This window comes from Rattus norvegicus, chromosome 2, assembly GCF_021556685.1.
Source record: "Rattus norvegicus strain SHRSP/BbbUtx chromosome 2, alternate assembly SHRSP_T2T, whole genome shotgun sequence".
Classification (NCBI taxonomy): Eukaryota; Metazoa; Chordata; class Mammalia; order Rodentia; family Muridae; genus Rattus; species Rattus norvegicus.
Genome location: NC_141535.1, coordinates 33,256,629 through 33,272,836, shown reverse-complemented (window position 1 = coordinate 33,272,836; position 16,208 = coordinate 33,256,629). Strand labels below are relative to the sequence as shown.

Below are 16,208 nucleotides of genomic sequence, written 5' to 3'. Positions count from 1 at the left end.
GAGTGTATGGCTTAGGTGGGTCTTGAGGCACAAAAGCCCATTGTCAGTCTCAGTTTCTCTCTCTGCTAATTGCCTTCATATCAAGATGTAAAGTTCTCAGCTACTGCTCCAGTGCCTGCTTCCCACCATGAAGATCAAGGTCTAACCACCTCTAAAGCTATAAATTAGGCCCCAATTATATGCCACAAAGGGTGCCTTGCTCAGGTGTCTACTCATAGCAATGGAACAGTAACTAAGACAGACTATGACTTTCAACACTTGGATCTTTCCCTTTGTTCTAGTTACTTACCAAACCCCCTTGGCATTATCTTTGGTTTATATCTTTTATGTTTAACATGAAACCTACTGGGCAAATCCTGGTGGGTCCACTTTGAAAGTACAGCAGATCCCCCACGATGAGCTTCCTTCTTTCCTTGAAACCCATGGCATATTTCTACTATTACGTCAGAGGCTTTTTCTGAGGACAGATCATGATCAGTATTTTCCAATCATCTTCCCACTTAAAGTAAATAGTGTTAACTCTTATTTTTTTGGTTGTGAGCCTAGCCTTTAATGGCTGAACCATCTCTCCAGCCCAATAGTGTTAACTCAACTGTGCCCTATATATGTTCTTCCTGTTCTAACAGGAAGCAATAATCACTATTCCTTAATATCTCTCAATATCAATGGGCTCAACTCCCCAATAAAAAGACATAGATTAACAAGCTGGATACGCAATGAGGACCCTGCATTCTGCTGCATACAGGAAACACACCTCAGAGACAAAGACAGACACTACCACAGAGTGAAAGGCTGGAAAACAACTTTCCAAGCAAATGGTCTGAAGAAACAAGCTGGAGTAGCCATTCTAATATCGAATAAAATTGATTTTCAACTATAAGTCATCAAAAAAGATAGGAAGGATACTTCATATTTATCAAAGGAAAAATCCACCAAGATGAACTCTCAATCCTAAATATCTATGCTCCAAATAAAAGGGCACCTACAAACATAAAAGAAACCTTACTAAAGCTCAAAGCACACATTGGACCTCCCACAATAATAGTAGGAGATTTCAACACCGCACTCTCATCAATGGACAGGTCATGGAAACAGAAATTAAACAGAGACATAGACAGACTAAGAGAAGTCAAGAACCAAATGTACGCAACAGATATTTATAGAACATTCTATCCTAAAACCAAAGGATAGAGTTCAACCCACCTCATGGTACTTTCTCCAAAATTGACCATATAATAGGTCATAAAACAGGCCTCAACAGATACAGAAAGATAGAAATAATCTCATGTGTCCTATCAGACTACCACGGGCTAAAGCTGGTCTTCAATGACAATAAGGGGAGAACGCCCACATATACATGGAAGTTGAACAATGCTCTACTCAATGATAACCTGGTCAAGGAAGAAATAAAGAAAGAAATTAAAGACTTTTTAGAATTTAATGAGAATGAAGGTACAACATACCCAAATGTATGGGACACAATGAAAGCTGTGCTAAGAGGAAAACTCATAGCTCTGAGTGCCTGCAGAAAGAAACAGGAGAGAGCATATGTCACCAGCTTGACAGCACACCTAAAATCTCTAGAACAAAAAGAAGCAAATACACCCAGGAAGAGTAGAAGGCAGGAAATAATCAAACTCAGAGCTGAAATCAACCAAGTAGAAACAAAAAGAACCATAGAAAGAATCAACAGAACCAAAAGTTGGTTCTTTGAGAAAATCAACAAGATAGGTAAACCCTTAGCCAGACTAAGGAGAGGACACAGAGAGTGTGTCCAAATTAACAAAATCAGAAATGTAAAGGGAGACATAACTACAGAATCAGAGGAAATTAAAAAAATCATCAGATCCTACTACAAAAGCCTATATTCAATAAAACTTGAAAATCTGGAGGAAATGGACAATTTCCTAGACAGATACCAGGTACTGAAGTTAAATCAGGAACAGATAAACCAGTTAAACAACCCCATAACTCCTAAGGAAATAGAAGCAGTCATTAAAGGTCTCCCAACCAAAAAGAGCCCAGGTCCAGATGGGTTCAGTTCAGAATTCTATCAGACCTTCATAGAAGACCTCATACCAATACTGTCCAAACTATTCCACAAAATTGAAACAGTTGGAGCACTACCGAATTCCTTCTACGAAGCCACAATTACTCTTATACCTAAATCACACAAAGACCCAACAAAGAAAGAGAACTTCAGACCAATTTCCCTTATGAATATCGACGCAAAAATACTCAATAAAATTCTGGCAAACCGAATCCAAGAGCACATCAAAACAATCATCCACCATGATCAAGTAGGCTTCATCCGAAGGCATGCAGGATGGTTTAATATACAGAAAACCATCAACGTAACTGGAAAATATCATCCTGAGTGAGCTAACCCAATCACAGAAAAACACACATGGTATGCACTCATTGATAAGTGGCTATTAGCCCAAATGCTTGAATTACCCTAGATGCCTAGAACAAATGAAACTCAAGATGGATGATCAAAATGTGAATGCTTCACTCCTTCTTTAAAAGGGGAACAAGAATACCCTTGGCAGGGAATAGAGAGGCAAAGATTAAAACAGACACAGAAGGAACACCCATTCAGAGCCTGCCCCACATGTGGCCCACACATATACAGCCATCCAATTAGACAAGATGGATGAAGCAAAGAAGTGCAGGCCGACAGGAGCCGGATGTAGATCTCTCCCGAGAGACAAAGCCAGAATACAGCAAACACAGAGGCGTATGCCAGCAGCAAACCACTGAATTGAGAATAGGACCCCCGTTGAAGGAATCAGAGAAAGAACTGGAAGAGCTTGAAGGGGCTCGAGACTCCATATGTACAACAATGCCAAGCAACCAGAGCTTCCAGGGACTAAGCCACTACCTAAAGACTATACATGGACTGACCCTGGACTCTGACCTCATAGGTATCAATGAATATCCTAGTAAGAGCACCAGGGGAAGGGGAAGCCCTGGGTCCTGCTAAGACTGAACCCCCAGTGAACTAGATTGTTGGGGGGAGGGTGGCAAGGGGGGGAGGGTGGGGAGGGGAACACCCATAAAGAAGGGGAGGGGGGAGGGGGATGTTTGCCTAGAAACCGGGAAAGGGAATAACACTCGAAATGTATATAAGAAGAAATACTCAAGTTAATAATAAAAAAAGAAAAAGAAAAAGAAAACCATCAACGTAATCCATTATATAAACAAATTGAAAGAACAAAACCACATGATCATTTCATTAGATGCTGAGAAAGCATTTGACAAAATTCAACACCCCTTCATGATAAAAGTCCTGGAAAGAATAGGAATTCGAGGCCCATACCTAAACATAGTAAAAGCCATATACAGCAAACCAGTAGCTAACTTTAAACTAAATGGAGAGAAACTTGAAGCAATCCCACTAAAATCAGGGACTAGACAAGGCTGCCCACTCTCTCTCTACTTATTCAATATAGTTCTCGAAGTCCTAGCCAGATCAATCATACAACAAAAGGAGACCAAAGGGATACAGATTGGAAAGGAAGACGTCAAAATATCACTATTTGCAGATGATATGATAGTATACTTAAGTGATCACATAAGTTCCACCAGAGAACTACTAAACCTGATAAACACCTTCAGCAAAGTGGCTGGGTATAAAATTAACTCAAATAAATCAGTAGCTTTCCTCTACATAAAAGAGAAAAAGGCCGAGAAAGAAATTAGGGAAACAACACCCTTCATAATAGTCCCAAATAATATAAAATACCTTGGTGTGAGTTTAATCAAGCAAATAAAAAGATATGTATAAGAACTTCAAGCTTCTGAAGAGAGAAATTGAAGAAGACCTCAGAAGATGGAAAGATCTCCCATGCTCATGGATTGGCAGGATTAATATAGTAAAAATGGGCATTTTACCAAAAGCAATCTACAGATTCAATGCAACCCCCTTCAAAATACCAATCCAATTCTTCATAGAGTTTGACAGAACAATTTGCAAATTCATCTGGAATAACAAAAAACCCAGGATAGCTAAAACTATCCTCATCAATAAAGGGACTTCTGGGGGAATCACTATCCCTGAACTCAAGCAGTATTACAGAGCAATAGTGATAAAAACTGCATGGTATTGGTACAGAGACAGACAGATAGACCAGTGGAACAGAATTGAAGACCCAGAAATGAGCCCACACACCTATGGTCACTTGATTTTTGACAAAGGAGCCAAAACCATCCAATGGAAAAAAGATAGCATTTTCAGCAAATGGTGCTGGTTCAACTGGAGATCAGTATGTAGAAGAATGCAGATCGATCTATTCTTATCACCCTGTACAAAGCTTAAGTCCAAGTGGATAAAGGACCTCCACATCAAACCAGATACACTCAAACTAATAGAAGAAAAACTAGGGCAGCATCTGGAACACATGGGCATGGGAAAAAATTTCCTGAACAAAACACCAATGGCTTATGCTCTAAGATCAAGAATCGACAAATGGGATCTCATAAAACTGCAAAGCTTCTGTAAGGCAAAGGACACTGTGGTTAGGACAAAACGGCAACCAACAGATTGGGAAAAGATCTTCACCAATCCTACAACAGATAGAGGTCTTATATCCAAAATATACAAAGAACTCAAGAAGTTAGACCGCAGGGAGACAAATAACCCTATTAAAAAATGTGGTTCAGAGCTAAACAAAGAATTCACAGCTGAGGAATGCCGAATGGCTGAGAAACACCTAAAGAAATGTTCAACATCTTTAGTCATAAGGGAAATGCAAATCAAAACAACCCTGAGATTTCACCTCACACCAGTGAGAATGTCTAAGATCAAAAACTCAGGTGACAGCAAATGCTAGCGAGGATGTGGAGAAAGAGGAACACTCGTCCATTGTTGGTGGGATTGCAGACTGCTACAACCATTCTGGAAATCAGTCTGGAGGTTCCTCAGAAAATTGGACATTGAACTACCTGAGGACCCAGCTATACCTCTCTTAGGCATATACCCAAAAGATGCCCCAACATATAAAAAAGACACATGCTCCACAATGTTCATAGCAGCCTTATTTATAATAGCCAGAAGCTGGAAAGAACCCAGATGCCCTTCAACAAAGGAATGGATACAGAAAATGTGGTACATCTACACAATGGAATATTACTCAGCTATCAAAAACAATGACTTTATGAAATTCATAGGCAAATGGATGGATCTGGAAAATATCATCCTGAGTTAGGTAACCCAATCACAGAACACACATGGTATGCACTCATTGATAAGTGGCTATTAGCCCAAATGCTTGAATTGCCCTATATGCACAGAACACATGAAACTCAAGAAGGATGATCAAAATGGGAATGCTTCACTCCTTCTTTAGAAGGGGAACAAGAATACCCTTGGCAGGGAATAGGGAGGCAAAGTTTAGAACAGAGGCAGAAGGAACACCCATTCGGAGCCTGCCCCACATGTGGCCCATACATATACAGCCACCCAATTAGACAAGGTGGATGAAGCAAAGAAGTGCAGGCAGACAGGAACCGGATGTAGATCTCTCCTGAGAGACACAGCCAGAATACAGCAAATACATAGGCGAATGCCAGCAGCAAACCTCTGAACTGAGAATGGGACCCCCGTTGAAAGACTGGAAGAGCTTCAGAGAAAGGACTGGAAGAGCTTGAAGGGGCTTGAGACCCCATATCAACAACAATGCCAAGCAACCAGAGCTTCCAGGGACTAAGCCACTACCCAAAGACTATACATGGACTGACCCTGGGCTCCAACCTCATAGGTAGCAATGAATAGCCTAGTAAGAGCACCAGTGGAAGGGGAAGCCCTGGGTCCTGGCCAAGGCTGAAACCCAGTGAACGTGATTTTTGGCGGGAGGGTGGTAATGGGGGGAGGATGGAGAGGGGAACACCTATATAGAAGGGGAGGTGGAGGGGTTAGGGGGATGTTGGCCCGGAAACCTGGAAGGGAATAACAATTGAAATGTAAATAAGAAATACTCAAGTTAATAAAGATAAAAAACGAAAAAAAAAAGGAAATACACAATCAATAAAAATGGGAGGGGGGGATCCAGTGGTTTTCATCTCACAGCATCTCTCACCATCATCACTCTTTGACATTCTTTTTACCTCCTCTTCCACAGCATTCCTGAACCTTGTTTGAGGCAACAGGAAAGCCATGCCAGTTACGGCTCAGCGCTCAATTGTGGGACTTCTGGCTGGGTGTTTTCCACAGAGATCTCGGCCCTGGGTAGGTGTTTGGGTTCAGGAAAAGGGAAGAGAACTGGGACATGGAGGGGGGACTGCTTCTGCTGCCTCTGCTGCTGGTCCTGCTCCTTTCCACCACTGCTGCTTCGGTTGCTCGGCCTGGGTTGAGCCAGCAGGAGGCTCTCTACCTGGCGAGCTTCTGGCTTTGATTTCAGGAGAAATGATCTCTTCCCCAAGCAGAGGTGTTACAGCTCTTACAACAGAAGCTCTCGGACAATGGAATAATTCCTGCACACCTTTAATCCTTCTGAACATGATTTTTAAATACAGTTTTTCGATGGGTCAGTGTCTGACAGCAGGTGCTTCCTATTGGTTCAGGCTGAGAGCTTGGGAAGACCTCATCTACATATTTGGGGGCGTGGTCCTGTGTCTATGATTGATCTGCCATGAGCCTATGTGACCAGTGGTCACATCCTCACCTGTGGAGGAGGGGATTGTGGCCGTGCCCTATGTGACTGGACTGTTTCAAACCTCTCTACAGGTGTCTGTGAGGGGCTGCAGTTACGTGAACCCTTGATCTCCTGGGAGGCTGGGAATGCGCCTGCCATCCCTTTTAGGGTCTCTGGAGATTCGACCTATCTTGGCCAGGAATCAAGGTACCTTTCACAGCCCACTGCCTCATACTCAATCTCTTATTATGATGACTGATCTTAGTTGTTAATTTAATTACATCTGGAACCATATAAAAACCAAGCAGCTGGGCACATCTGTAATGGATTTTCTTGATACACTTTAGGTGGGAAGAGTCACCCTAAGTCAGGGCTGTATCTTTAAGCGTTAACCTATGTAAAAGAGAGGTATGGAAAAATGCTCTTGCTTTTTTCCTACTCCCCTCACTGTCACTGGAAAACCCATCTATCCTGTTGCCGAGGCTTCCTTCACTACTATTAGACCTTCTTTGGGATTCCAATGTAGACTGACGACCAGCTGAGGCATGCAACTTTGTAGACTGAACCAGATTCTTGGCTTTTGTGAAAAGGAACAGTCATTGTTGAATTGGATGAACTGGATTACAGCCTGTAAGCCACTAAATTTCGTGTGTGTGTGTGTGTGTGTGTGTGTGTGTGTGTGTGTGTGTGTGTTTTCTATTCACAGATCATAGCTCCTGGACAGGTGCACATGCATGCAACTCACCAGGAACAGAAAGTGGGTCGACAAAACCGCATGCTAGAGTGGTTTCTACTCCAGGGTGTATGACCTACCTCCCCAGCCATGAACTGTGCATGAGGATTACAAAACCAGGAAATTCCCTTCCATAGATTGGCCTCAAATGTAATCACAATGAGGTTTGCTACCCCACAACCGGCATGCCAGTATTGCACAAGTGGAAATCCTTGGCCTAGGAATAGTGACATAGCTTGCAGAGACCAGTTCTGAGTAATATCACTGATGCCTCTCCACAACTTCCTGCAGCCTGCATAGCATCTTCTGGCACTACAAAAGCTATAAAATATAGTAAGAATGTTTCCTAGTGAGTTTGAAGCTCATTTCTTTATGCCCCGGAACAAAAATATTTATACACTCTTATTCAAGGGGCTTTGCAGCTGTCACTTCCTTTTCCTGGGAAGTTCTCCATTCTGTTCTCTAAAGTCAGAGTTCTCTAAAGGAATACAACTGATAGAATGTATCCATATAGATTTAGATATATAGATAGAGATAGATATGTAGTGTGGATATATATCCAAATACACGGGATTTATGAGATTGGCTCATAGGATGGGGTCAGGGAAGTCTCACAGTGGCCGTATGAGACATTGATCAACGATGTGTGAGACAGCCATTGTTAGAATGGCTAAGATTTGGTAGTTATTTAGTCTGCAACACTGGCTGTCTCAGCAGTACCAGTGTGGCCCTAGACTCCTAGAAGTTTCCTGGAGAGCTGCTGGTCTTCAGTCTATATTTTAATCATGCAGAAGTTGGCTCTAATACTAATGAAGGGATGCCATAGCAACAGGATAGATGAAGTGTGTAGTTACCAACCAAGATTAGCCATGCCACAATCGTTTGAGAGTTCTGTAAAGGATCATGGGTTGAAATGGAATAGCCAGTGTAGAATTATAGGAGTGGAACCCTTATTGTTTTCAGGGTGGGAGCTGTGTAAGCTGCTTAGAATAAATCATTAAGGTGAAGATCCAGTTGTATCCTGATGACTTCCTAAGAGATCAAAACCACCATGTTTAGAGATACATGGTAAGAAAAATAAGTTTAGAAAATGAAAAAGGAAAGAGGACAGGGAGGAGAGGTTGGAGGGAGGTATTCAGATACAGATGTTAGTGGAGAATTCTGTGTCTGGGTTCATCCTGTGGTCTGAATGTGAAATGTCCACACGGGCTGTTCATGGTTTGAGCATTTGGTTTCAAGCTGGTGGTCTACTGGGTAAGACTTTGAAACGTTTAAGAGGTGAAACATGCAAGGACCCCAGTAGGGGAAGCTGACAGAAGGATTGCAACCCCATAGGAAGGTGCCCTCAGGGACTAGACCGCCACCCAAAGAATGTATCCTGGAGGGATCCATGGCTCCCTCCATATGTAGCAGAGGATGGCCTTGTCTGACATCAATGGGAGGGGAGACCCTTGTTCCTGTGGAGGTTTGATGCCCCAGCATAGGGAGATGCTGGAGCAGTGGGGCAGGAGAGAAGTAAAAGGGAGGGAGGAGAGGGCGGATATGGGCTGGGGGAGTTGTGGAGGGGTAACTGGGAAGAAGGATATCTTTTGAGATGTAAACGAATGGGTTGCTTAAGTTTAAAAAGGAGGTGGAGTATGTTGGAGGAAGTGGGCCCCTGGAGGCTTTATAGCCTGTGACACTGCCTCCTTGCTTTCTCTGCCTGTTTGCTGCTGATGCACTGTGACCAGCTGGTTTCCTGCTCCTGTCAAGCCTTCTGTGCCACCATGAAATACAGATCTTCAAACTGTAAGTCAGAATAAGCCTTCTTTCCTGTGAGCTGCTTTTGTCAGGGTATTTTATCCCAGCAACAGAAAAAATAACAACAGGCTGTGCTAGCAAAAATGAAAATAACTAAGCAAAGCCTTAGGCTGTCAGGTCTGGGCGGGCTCCTTCAGTACTGGGAAGGAGCAGGAAGCTAGAGTTGGGGAACTGTGTCTCTAGATAAGGGCATGACCTTTGTCTCATAATTGCTAAGGAGACTGTAAGTGTGTGTATGTGGGGGATGGTGGGAGGGACCAGGGGACCAGTGTAAAAATAACTAGTCATAGAGCTGAGCAGCCTGAGGACTGGTAGATTTCTAGGAGATTTTATACAGAAGTGAGAAGAGCTCATTACTATGTGGCATGAAATGTGTCACTGCTGTCACCTCCTCTAGGTGCCAGATGAAAGACTTTGCGCCCAGCCTGGTCTAAAGAGTGAGTTCCAGGACAGCCAAGGCCACACAGTGAAATTCTGTTTCAAAAAACTCAGAAAAACAACAACAACAAACAACAAAACACAAGTAAACAAAACTAAAAACAGACCTACACTGCTGGCTGGGGGTGTGGCTCAGTGGTTGGCTCCTGCTTGGTGTACAGAAGACCTTGAGCTCATTCCTAGCAGTACACATAGCCAAAACTCATTACATTACAGATATTTGTCAATTGTTCCATGTAACTTGTAGCCAAGAGGAAAATATTTCATATATTTTATAGTAGCCATTTCAACAACTACTATAGTCGGAAGAACAGGGAATGGGGTGAAGAACGAGGTTCCAGAGACTAACAGACAGGTTGAAGACTGAAGCCCTTTCCCTACCTGGGCTTCACTCGACCAAGGGAGCATGCTCAAGAAGACCCAGCTTTGTAAGAACATGGGGTGGCATGCACTGTGTAAATATCATATAAAATGGCATGCAGAGCCATTTCCGTCCTCTTTTAGAACCAGGTCATAGTCCAGGCATGATCCTGAGCTCATCAATAACTCTCCTTTAATAGATGTCTCCACCCTGCGACTATCCACCTGCTCTGTACAACCCATTGTAAAAAGTTGTAAGAACCCGTGAACCCCAGCGTCTACTTCCCAGACTCAACTCTGTGCCTGAAGCAGGGGCATCTAGAGTTCACATGCAGCATTAAGCCTGGAAAGTGAACACAGTAAAAATAATGTTTTTAAGGAGCCGGAGAGATGGCTTTGCAGTTGGGTCTACCCTTGCAAAGGAATCCATTTTGGCTCAGGGCCTGGAGGCCAGCCTATTCACAACCACCCATAACTGCAGCTCCTGGGCATCCAACACCTTTCCTACAATATATGCACCCACACACATAGTTGAAAATAATATCTTTGGTTGGTGGAGAGATGGTTCAGTGATTAAGAGCACTGGCTGCTCTTCCCGGAAGTCCTGCATTGAATTCCCAGCAACTATATAGCAACTCACAACTGTAATGGGACCCGATGCCCTCTCCTGGTGTGTCTGAAGGCAGCAACAGTGTACTCATATAAATAAAAGAGGAAATAAATGAAAAAAATAAAGTCTTCAAGAATAATTTTTAACTGAATGATATTGTCAGATTGTCAATATAAGGGTACACAATTTTGTATATGTTTTTTCTTTAACACACATGGTGAGCATCTACCATATTCTACATTGTCTCCATAATTCACACTTGGAATTGGGCACGATGACACATGCCCGTAAGCATCCAAGAGGCAGAGATGCTGGGTTGGATTGTTCCCAGTTCTCGGACTCCTATGATGGAATTGGAATTGGAGTTGGAATTGGAAAGAGAGGCTCATAGATTTTTTGCAAAAAAACAAAGCAACCTTCACTGGAAGGAAACAATGGTACAAACTCACCTTCAAGATCGATAGCCAACAGTGTGAGTGAGAGTGTTCATGGGACTAATTATCATTTGGTGGTTTCGTTTCTGGGGCTCAGGAAAAGGGAAGGTTGGGCACCAGGTGAGGACCCTCTGTTCCCATGGACAGGTGTGAACTTTGTCAGTCCCTGCTCATGATGCATGTCACTTCCCAGAATGCATATGATTTTAACTGTATATGTGCATAAGGAAATGGGGAATAAGGCATTGTAAAGATGCCCTCCTGCATATGTACCCCAAACCATTTCAGGCCAGATTACCCTTTCTAATGCTCCTATCCCAGTACTTTGGGAATACACTTGAGTACAGACTGTCTAAGTTTAATTGTTGCTAGGAGCAGGGAGACCTATAGTATTGTTCAGAGATGATACTGTATATGAGACGCATGTAGCCCAATGCATGCTGGCTTCTGACAAACACAAGGAGGGGTGTATGCAGGTGAAAGACCTAGGATACCAAGTACATTGTTACAAAACCAAATAGAGTCCCAGACTACATACTCTACTATGGTTATGAGCTTCAACCTTAAATTCTAGGGTAGAATGGGCTACATGCAAGATGCTAAAATAAGCACTCAATCAGGATAAAGGACACTTGCAAGATTTCATGGATGGATTCAGGACCCTGTGACTCACTGCCAGGCCTTGAGGCCCAGCTCACTGCTTGACACACAGGTAGGTGCTTAGCAACCATTTTCTGATTAAGTAAGTGAATATTGATGTTTCATAGTTAATAGTTTCTTAAGCAACTTCTTTCTGTCTTTTACAAGTGAATGTCAGAGGTCGATATACAAGATTATTTGTCTCCAACCTACCCTGAAAGACCTGGGCAACAAACTGAAGACATCAGGCTTGGGGCAAGCCTCTTTACACACTGAGCCATCTTTCTGGCCTGAGACACAGTTCTTTACATATAATAACAAAAACACTACAAACACCAGCCCTCTGCTTTCCTTTCTCATTTAGAAAATGGCAGCCCAGGGAGAAGCCTTTGAGGAGAGAATTTGTGAGTTTGATGATGACTTGGTCTCTGAGTTCTCTACTCTTCTCCGAGTGGATGCACTTCAAGTCTTAAAGAGACAACAAGAAGAAGACCATAAAACACGAATGAAAATGAAGAAAGGTTTTAATGCACAGATGCGCAGTGAAGCCAAACGGCTGAAGACTTTTGTGACCTATGACACATTCAGATCGTGGACCCCACAGGAGATGGCAGCTGCTGGGTTTTACTACACGGGTGTGAAACATGGGGTTCAGTGCTTCTGCTGTAGCTTAATCCTTTTTGCCACCAGACTCAGGAAAGTTCCCATAGAAGTTCACCGGAAATTACGACCAGAATGTGAGTTCCTCTCGGGCAAAGATGTTGGAAACATTGGCAAGTACGACATACGGGTGAAGAGTCCAGAGACGCTGCCGAGAGGTGGCAAAGCAAGGTACCATGAGGAGGAGGCCAGACTGGAGTCCTTTGAGGACTGGCCGTTTTATGCCCATGGGACATCACCTCGTGTACTCTCAGCTGCTGGCTTTGTCTTCACAGGTAAGAGGATTCCGTTTGGTGAGGTGTTTCTGTGGTATTTAAAGTTTAGGTTTCATTTTGTGTGTAATATTTTTTAGTGAACCCTCACTGATGAAGGTGCTATGTTAAACATAGGATGCATTTCATTAAATTTCAAGTGCAACAATTTTGCTTCTGCTTTAATATGTGTTTAGTGTAGCTTTATTGGTTTGCTATATATCTGTCTGTAAACATACACACACACATAGACACATATGTTTGCCTGTGTATCAAGTGTTACTTTTCTTCACATGTAGACCTTCAGTGTAGCAGCAGTGAGCTGAGGGTATAGCCCAGTGCTAGAGCACTTCTGCAGCACCTACAAAGAACAGGCGTGCTGGGCTGGAGTGCGTCTTGTTCTGGTACAGTCTGGTCAGCTCCAAGACACAGGTCGTGCTATTGCCGGTCAGTCATATGCTTTCCTGCCTCTGTAGGTAAAAGGGACACTGTGCAGTGTTTCTCCTGTGGTGGATGCTTGGGAAACTGGGAAGAAGGAGATGATCCCTGGAAGGAGCATGCCAAGTGGTTCCCCAAGTATGTGGATAAGTATTTTAGTTTTTACAAAGCAAAATAGAGCTAGAGGCAAAAGAGTCACATTGTAGGAGTATTCCCTTGAGTTCTGATCTTTCTCTTTTCCAATATGGGATCACCTCAGAACTTTTCAAGTAAGGAAAGTCTGGTCGCATAGTGAAAAGTTTGAATCACATGATCTTAAATGGTTTTTTATGTTAATTTTTGCTTCATTATCTTTTCATTTTTATATTTTGTGTGTAGTATGTCAGTGTATGTAGAGTATGCTTATATGGATGGTATGTTGGCATGTAGTGTATGTTTCTGCATTCCTGTGGAAGTCACAGGTTGACATACCTCATCAAGCTTCATCTTTTATATTGAGACAGGCCCATGGGATCCATCTGTCTCTATTCCTCCAGGATTACGATTAAGGACATAGTGGACTGCTTTTGCATGGGCAACACAAATTCAAGTTCAGGTCCTTATGCTTGTGGTGAGGTATCTTATGTACTTTCAGAGGCCTGATTGGTATCTTGGAACTGAGGAAAGCGGTGAGGTGTGGAGTGGAGGGGTTGGGGGCAAAAACTGCCTTTTGGCTGCTTAACTCTCTCTTGCTATTCTGAGGCCAAAGGCTAATAGCTTCTAGAAATTAACTCCTGGTGATAGCAGCAGGGGATTAAGAAAAAAAAACTTGGGCTTTTTTTTCCCACATGAAGAGGTTTAATGAAATGACAAAGTAGAGGGATGAGAGAGAGAAGTAGAGAAGTAGAAGAGTAGGAGAGGAAAGTAGTAGAGGCTGACTGTGAACAGGTAGAGAGAAGTGGGGAGGAACAACTTATGTCTTTACTCTTTGACTTTGGGGGCTTTTGCTGGTCAGGTGAGAGGCTCAGAGTTTGTTAACTCTTCATGAGCCAGAGAGAAAAGGAAAGGAAAGGAGAGGAGAGGAGAGGAGAGGAGAGGAGAAGAGAAGAGAGGAGAGGAGAGGAGAGGAGAGGAGAGGAGAGGAGAGGAAAGGAAAGGAAAGGAAAGGAAAGGAAAGGAAAGGAAAGGAAAGGAAAGGGAAAAGAAAGTCAGATGCACACACAGACACATGCACAGTGAATGAAGCAGAAAAGGGTGACGCGATCACTTTATTATTGTTCTTGGTTTTTATACTTTCTCAAAAAATTACCTAAGTGTCATTGTTTGGTAGAACCATTACAGAAGGATAATTGATTTCATGGTTTTCTAAACACTTTTATATTCCATAAGTTCATAGTAAGTTTAAAGTAATGATTTATGTCATAGGTCAATACATTTTAAAGAGTTACAGTAGAATTGTTTACATGTCTTTCTATTAGGACTAGTGACCTGACCTGCAGGGGTTCAGCGGAGACCTGAGGAGGGGGCGAAAGAATGGGGGAGAGGAGGCACAAAGAAGGAGAGCAAGTCGTTTGTCTGATCAAGCTCTCAAACTTTATTTCAGGGCAGTGGCTTATAAAGACAAGCAAGCAGGAAGGCTACACAGGGCCTAAGGCCAATTCATCACTGTCACCACCCTCCCATTGTTCTTTCTGTTTGTGTGACCTTTCTGTTTGTGTGACCGTAAACCTCCAGTTGCAGGTGTACTGATAAGAACAGATAACTGGCTAGGTTTCCCAGAAACAGAGGGTGTATAAGTGGGTCTGAAACATTCCTGAGAACTTTCCTGGGACTGAGGGTGTAAAAGTGGGTTTGGCTCCTGGCAGACTAGTATCTGAACATCCCTTATCTATTTTCTAGCTCCATAAATTCAATATAAGTTTAAAGCAATAGTTTTTGTCATAAGTTAGCATGTTTTTGTCAAGAGAAAAGTCATCTATCTTGTGTCATCGTTTTGAATTCTTGGATAGATAAGCTAGTCAATCATTTATTTTCTGTCCTTGTGCCTACAATAAATTGTCCCTTCTCAGTTTATTACCTTTAGTTCCCAGAGAGTGGCCTCATTCCTGACCAAAAAAGAATGTTTTCCTTGATTGTAAACTTGTTTCAAGCCTGTTTTCCTGTGACACATGAAAGTTTACAGAGCCCTATTTGCAGCTTTCATTCTATAGGGGGCTAGAGATCACTTGTATAGATTTAGGAGTTCTATAAAATCACATCAAGAATTACAAAAGAATCAGTTTTTCTGAAATCATTGATTTGTTCAAACAGTGTTGCCACATGAAAGTACATCTTCATATTGATTCTGCAGGAGATCTGTACAACAGAGTAGGTAAATACCCAGGAAATCATTAATCAATGTAATAGTGGCAGGAAAGGCAAGCATATCTGCAGTGAGAAGCAATCCTGGGATGAAGTCTCTGGGGACCTTGCCTCTCAGACCACCCCCATCACAGTCATGCAAAACGGTGGGCCATCTCCAGAAAACTCACTTGCTTGCTATAGCCTTTTCTAGATGGGTTCTGTCACCTATTGAGCCATCTCCCCAGACCCACATTTTTATTTTTAGTAATTGGGGTGGTGGGTTATGTGCATGTTAGTGCTGGTACCCTTGGAAGACAGAGGTATTCTCCTCCTCCTTAGAGCTACAGCTACTGTGGCTGCCCAAAGTAGGTGTTGGGCACTGAACTCAGGTCTTCTGCAGGCACATTAAGTACATTCCCCCAGGCCCTCCTAAGAGTTATTAAATGTTATTTGTTGTCCCAAATACTACAATTTGCCTTGTCAAGCAGTAGTTTCATGACTTAACCCTAACTTTAAAATATTTCAAGTGGGAGAGATATGCACGAAATAAAATGGTTGCTGCATAAAATGGCACACGCCTTTAATCCCAATGTTCGGAAGATAGACACTGGAGAAGTGGGAGTTCAAGGTCATCTTTTTTTTTTTCCTTTTTTCTTTTTTCCGGAGCTGGGGACCGAACTCAGGACCTTGTGCTTGCTAGGCAAGCGCTCTACCACTGAGCTAAATCCCCAACCCCCAAGGTCATCTTCTGATTGAAAACAACAACAACAAAAATGACAAGAGGGCCAGGTCCTAGGTCACCTCACACTAGGGCAGCAGGAAGCAAACAAGTGTGTTGTATTTTGGACATTCAGAATTTATGTTATTGCTGCTTAGAACAATTTTACT

General features: G+C 42.7%; 2 protein-coding genes across 6 annotated transcripts in view; both read left to right on the top strand.

Annotated features, from left to right (window-relative positions):
- Window positions 1–6,225, top strand: part of Naip5 (NLR family, apoptosis inhibitory protein 5) — a 51,548-nt gene extending 45,323 nt beyond the window's left edge. The window contains exon 16 of the mRNA XM_087617895.1: window positions 6,123–6,225. Within this exon, the coding sequence (XP_087474021.1) occupies window positions 6,123–6,142 (20 nt within the window). The 3' untranslated portion in view covers window positions 6,143–6,225. The remainder of the gene's footprint in view (window positions 1–6,122) is intronic.
- Window positions 6,226–6,727: 502 nt separating this feature from the next.
- Window positions 6,728–16,208, top strand: part of Naip6 (NLR family, apoptosis inhibitory protein 6) — a 40,716-nt gene continuing 31,235 nt past the window's right edge. For 2 of the 5 annotated variants that reach the window (XR_015658387.1, XM_087615599.1), the window contains exons 1-4: window positions 9,064–9,156; window positions 11,585–11,722; window positions 11,818–12,584; window positions 13,037–13,136. Coding sequence is in view for 4 of the 5 variants with exons in the window: in XM_087615599.1 (XP_087471725.1) it covers window positions 12,017–12,584; window positions 13,037–13,136 (668 nt within the window). In the remaining variant the exon portion in view is untranslated. 5 annotated transcript variants of the gene reach the window in all.